At 50.4% G+C, this 5,505-nt stretch overlaps 1 protein-coding gene across 1 annotated transcript in view; it reads left to right on the forward strand.

Annotated features, from left to right (window-relative positions):
• Window positions 1-4,128, forward strand: part of LOC104960488 (coiled-coil domain-containing protein 9) — a gene marked incomplete at its 3' end in the record, with an annotated part of 10,425 nt that extends 6,297 nt beyond the window's left edge. Inside the window, exons 5-6 of the mRNA XM_010788559.1 lie at window positions 3,130-3,678; window positions 4,045-4,128. Coding sequence (XP_010786861.1) covers window positions 3,130-3,678; window positions 4,045-4,128 — 633 coding nt within the window. The remainder of the gene's footprint in view (window positions 1-3,129; window positions 3,679-4,044) is intronic.
• Window positions 4,129-5,505: the final 1,377 nt, after the last annotated feature.

Genomic DNA, 5,505 nt, shown 5'->3' on the forward strand with positions numbered 1-5,505 from the left:
TTCTACTAGCTTGCCGCCTGGCCCTCCTTCGGTTGCAGCACCTCTGCTTTAAGATGCCATGTCGCTAGCGGCTTCGGCTAAACCTCTTCTATGAAAGGGTGGAGGGCGGGGCCCTGCTCACTCTCGAGGAGGCTTCCCACTCCTCTGCTTAGAGCTATCTGCAGGGCATGGAGGATGCCTCCATGGCGCCCACTATTCGTGCGGCCCTGGCACGCTTGCAGCTTCAGGTTCCACAGGTCGACTCGGCTCAGGCTAGCGCCTTCTTCAGGCATAACCCTGCCCCTGTCACTCCCACTGTTCCTCCTTCAGAGGAGTACCTGAGGGAGCTCCATGCATGCTGGAGAGACACCAGGGCCCTCTCCCACTCTGCTGCCATGCAGGGTCCGGCGAGGGTGGGACTGGGTCGCTTGCCATCCATTGAGTCTGCCATCGCCTCCCCGATTCTGGCTCCTGATGAGGCTCCAAGGCCCGATGCCAGGTACCCTTGGCCTCAGTGCAGGGCGAGCTGCTCTGTAGGGCCTACGACACTGCTGCACGCACGGGTCGTAACGGGAACTCCCTGTCCCATCTGATGCTGGCAGTCTCTACCTCTCTGCAGCAGGCTCTTCTTTGCTGGGCCTCAGTGATTCATCACTGCAAGCCTTTGCCCTAATGTCTAGGGAGTTGGGACGAGTTATGTCTTTATTGGTGCAGACTAGTCACCAGGTTTGTCCTGCTCAGTCACCACTGTCGGAGACATGTCCTCCGTAGTCTGCCAGTCGAGCCAGGAGAGCTGTTTGGGGAGCGTGCCGCCCAAGCTAGGCGGACCAGGCAGCAGCTCTCAGGCCTTCATAGGCCTGTGCCCACTCCCAGGAGGCCCAGGGGCCCCTCTAGCAGCCGCACTCAGCCACCAGCTTACAGTGTTGGTCTGCGGAGGTCCCAGCAGCCCACTCAACCACCTCCCGGCGGCTTTCTTGCCCCCGGTCGCCGGCCTTCTAGGCGGCCTTGTGCCTCAGAGCCTTACCGGCGCCCCTCAAGGTCGTCGGCTGATTTTCTCAGTTACTGGGCTGCCTGTACTTCCGACCCTAGGGCCGGGTCAAAATGACAGTTGTCAGCGATCCGGCGAAGGCCTTAGCTCTGGCCCAAGAGTTGTCCGTCCTCTTGGCCAAGGGCGCAATCGAGCCAGGAGACCTCCACAGGGTCCAGAGGACTCCCGTCTCCCACCACCTCCAGAGTGTCCAGAGGACTCCCGTCTCCCACCACCTCCACAGAGTCCAGAGGTCTCCTTTCTCCCACCTCCTCCACAGTGTCCAGAGGACTCCCGTCTCCCACCACCTCCACAGGGTCCAGAGGACTCCTTTCTCCCACCTCCTCCACAGTGTCCAGAGGACTCCTTTCTCCCACCTCCTCCACAGTGAGGACTCCTGTCTCCCACCACCTCCACAGTGTCCAGAGGACTCCTGTCTCCCACCACCTCCACAGTGAGGATTCCTGTCTCCCACCTCCTCCACAGTGAGGACTCCTGTCTCCCACCACCTCCACAGTGAGGACTCCTGTCTCCCACCACCTCCACAGTGAGGACTCCTGTCTCCCACCACCTCCACAGTGTCCAGGGGCTCCTGTCTCCCACCTCCTCCACAGTGAGGACTCCTGTCTCCCACCACCTCCACAGTGAGGACTCATGTCTCCTACCAGAGGACTCCCCAGGACAGAGCTGGCCTTCCTTACCAGTCTGTTCAGTCTCTTCCTGTCAGCAGCCGAGATGCTGCTGCCCCAGCAGACCATACCATAGAAAATGGCTGATGCCACAACAGTCATAAAATGTATGAAGGAGTGCCCCCGCACCCCAAAAGACCTCAGTCTCCTCAGCAGAAAGAGTCTCCTCTGTCCCTTCTCGTACAGAGCAGCAGAGTTGTCTGACCAGTCCAGTTTATTGTTCAGATGAACACAGAGGTATTTGTAGGATTTCACAATCTCAATGTCCGCTCCCTGGATGTTCACTGGTGTTCACCACTGTGGTGTAACGGTGCTGTCAGCCCCTGCTGCGCTGCAGATTACATAAATATCCTGCTGATGACTGCAGACCCCCAATGTTCAACATGGAAAGGTCACAAGGAAACAGGGCTGCATCTGCTCCAGATGTGTACCTGTCTGAAGGGGTTTTTAAAAGCCAAATGGTCAAGTTTCGTTCATTAGTCTGTTAAAGCTGTACAGCAGACTCCTGATACCTGAGCTGAAAGAGCTCTTTGAAACACTGATAACAGTCATCCGCCTCCCAGCCTCGTTCCCTGGGCTCATCATGCTGTAGTTTTGCATAATCCATAGCCCTTACTACTCTTTTGTACTTTTTACTGCACCAGTTCTAAAGATTGAGCAGATTGGATCTGTTTAAATTAAAAGTAGAGCGGTTAAATTCAGGACAGGAAATATATTTTTTCCAAACCCACTGGCTTTCTAAAAAGATAATGAGTAATCACTGGCACAGCTGTTTTATATTTATTTATATCTCTTTGGTTTATGAGACCAAAACCAAGCTTCAATGCAGAGTAGTGCAACCAATCAGTTTAAAGTGAACATTTATTGCTGTGGTTCCCTGTTATTTTTTATTAAAAGGTTCATATTTATTTTTCATAGGTAGGATTTTAATGTAATTTTACAAAGGTACTATCATCATCTGCCCATGCAAGGATTTTTATTATGACCCATGTAGGAGCCAAAATGCTTATTAAGGGAGACGTGTGGCGCAGTGGATTAATGCGCTGATCTTCGAATCAGAGGATAGCAAGTTCGAGTCCCATTGCAGTCAGCATGTCGTTGTGTCCCTGGGCAAGACATTTCACCCCAAATTGCTCCCGTGGGGATTGTCCACAGTATTGAGTATGTAAGTCGCTTTGGATAAAAAGCGTCTAACATGTAATCTAATGTAAGCCATTGTTAATTATTTTGATTATTTGTTTACACCACACACAGTTGTATTTGGGCACTTCATGCAATTGTCACATGGCTGTAGAGTCAGGTATTTAGTCCACCTTAATCGCTACAACCTCTAAAAGTCCTGTCAGTCATGCACAGAGTCCTTGCTCTACCAATAAAGATTAAAATATGTGACTGAGTAAACTTAGACAAATTCTCTGTGTGTGTTCCCTGCAGGACAAGAGAGTCGTAAACGATTGGAAACCTGTAACGCCTCGAGCTCGGATGACCTCAGAGGAGAGTGATGCCCAGCGATGGCCCAGTGACGCCCAGCGACGGCCCAACGAGGGCCACCGGGGGCCTAGCGAGGGCCAACGGGGGCCTAGCAAGGGCCACCGCCGTGGGCCCGATGAGGGCCAACGAGGGCAGAGCGACGGGCACAGAGAGCCAGATGACAGCCCCCAAGGAGGTCCCAGTGAAGGCCAGCGGCGGCCAAACAGCGAGCACAGCCCCCAGAGGAAGACGGGGTCAGGACGAATGAGTCGGGGAGGTCAGAGAGGGGGTCGCCAGGAGAGGAGAGAATGGGAGCCCAGAACACCAAGAGAGGGAGAACCTGGGGAGACGGGAGGACCGGGACGCAGAGGAGGGAGGAGAGGAAGAGGAGGAGAAGGAAGGGGGAGGGGGGGAGGAGAAGGAACACCAGGTGGGACACCAGGTGGGACACCAGGTGGGACACCAGGTGGGACACCAGGTGGGACACCAGGTGGCCCAGACAGGAAATCCAAGGTGAGGATAAGCTTTATTGATCAAAGTGAATGTGCAGAAAATGGGGACAGAGAGGGGACTAGACTTGAAACCTGGCCACTCAGGAAGAGATACATCAATATGATCTCAATATTGGCCAAAATAATTGTTATTATCAGTTTCGCCATAATCGTACAGCCCTACTACACGTGTTACACATTTGTTATAAGTTTACATGGTAGAGAAAGTGTTGGAATTTGACCAAGGCTTCTTTCAGACCAACATTTTTTCCTGCATGATTTAAAGCCAGGCTTGGTCGGCAAAAAGGTTTGAGCCTCATTCTGAAGGCCAAGTTCACGTCCTACATTATGATCTGTCACTGATGATGCTGCCCTGTGTTTTGGACAGGAGTGGGAGGAGAAGAGGAGACAGAACATTGAGAAGATGAACGAAGAAATGGAGAAAATAGCAGAATATGAGAGAGGACAGCAGGTAAGAGAGTCTCTGTTTATTAAGATTATTATTATTGCTATACTTATAAAGTGTTTCAACTCATGAGATGGCATTTCATCAGTAGTGCTCAGTGTTTCCCCTAGGATGGAGTCATAGCAGCGGTACTAAGGCACGTGGGCCCAGCATAATGTGAGCGCAAGATTTTAGGCGTGATTTTATATAAAAAGAATAAATGAAAAATCTCTACAAAAGACAAATACACTACAAAAACAGAAACTTATTGGCATAGGTCATATACATCAAAATGGCTTCAAATGTATTCAGTATTGTATGAACATGTTTTAATTTTGGGGGTGGACGTCACTTCCTCTAGGGCTGGGGTGGGGAACCTTTTTCCTCTCGAGGGCCATTTCGATTTTTCCAACATCCTCCGAGGGCCGTACAAATGATTGACCTCTGCTTAAAAATACTTAAATCACAGCCCATTTATTTGACCTTTCTTTCATGCTGTGCAAAGAAAAAGCAACCTCTTAATCCAGATATTTTACCATGACTCGCGTTTGCATGCACGTGCACGGTTTTGGCATGACCACCCAAACAGAAAGATATGGACACAAGATGTGTGCAAATGTATTTAGTTTCCTATCCATGTGGACATGATTTAAGTGGGCTGGGGACCTAACCTCCTCTAGGGGGGTCCGGGGGCATGCTCCCCCGGGAAGATTATTTTTAAAGTTAAAAGCATCAATCTGGTGCACTGTGAGAGCAAAATTAGGAGATCTATGCATACATCTCTCAACACCCATATGACACAGAACTGTAAGCAGATTTCTTTTTCTTTATGGATATTTTACAAATCACTCCCCTTTTAAACTGTATTCTTGTTTATTAATAACAACTTTTTTTTACTGTCATATAGTATGTTATACCAGTTTACTTTATTCGCTTATTTTTTTATAACTATAATGATCATGTAAAGATGTGCCTTTACTGGTTGGAGAAAAAGCTTCTTATATTCGTTAGCATAGCTAACTAACCAGATGCTAATAACAACAAAGGTATTGACTGTATGCAGGGCCGCCCCTCCCTACAGGCCAATCACGCAGGCTGCATGGGGCCCCGCCTTGCGCAGGGGGCCCCGCCCAGAGGGCCTCAGCTGCTGTGCGCAGTTCTCCGCTCAGTTCTCCGCGCACCCCCCGCGAGAGTGAGAGAGAGGTGACAAGGGGAGCACGTCTGTAACCCGACACCGTTGCAATGAATCGAAATCTGACCAATCACAGCTTTGATACGGCCACTAGTGCAGGTGAAGAGATGTCGGCGAAAAGACAGTTTCAGTCCGGCGAAAGCAAGAGGGGAAGGAAAAAAACATGAAGAAACTAGAGCATCACTCGAAGGTGGGTTATTGAATGATTCAAA

Source organism: Notothenia coriiceps, unplaced genomic scaffold, assembly GCF_000735185.1.
Source record: "Notothenia coriiceps isolate Sejong01 unplaced genomic scaffold, NC01 NC01_scaffold00031858, whole genome shotgun sequence".
NCBI lineage: Eukaryota > Metazoa > Chordata > Actinopteri > Perciformes > Nototheniidae > Notothenia > Notothenia coriiceps.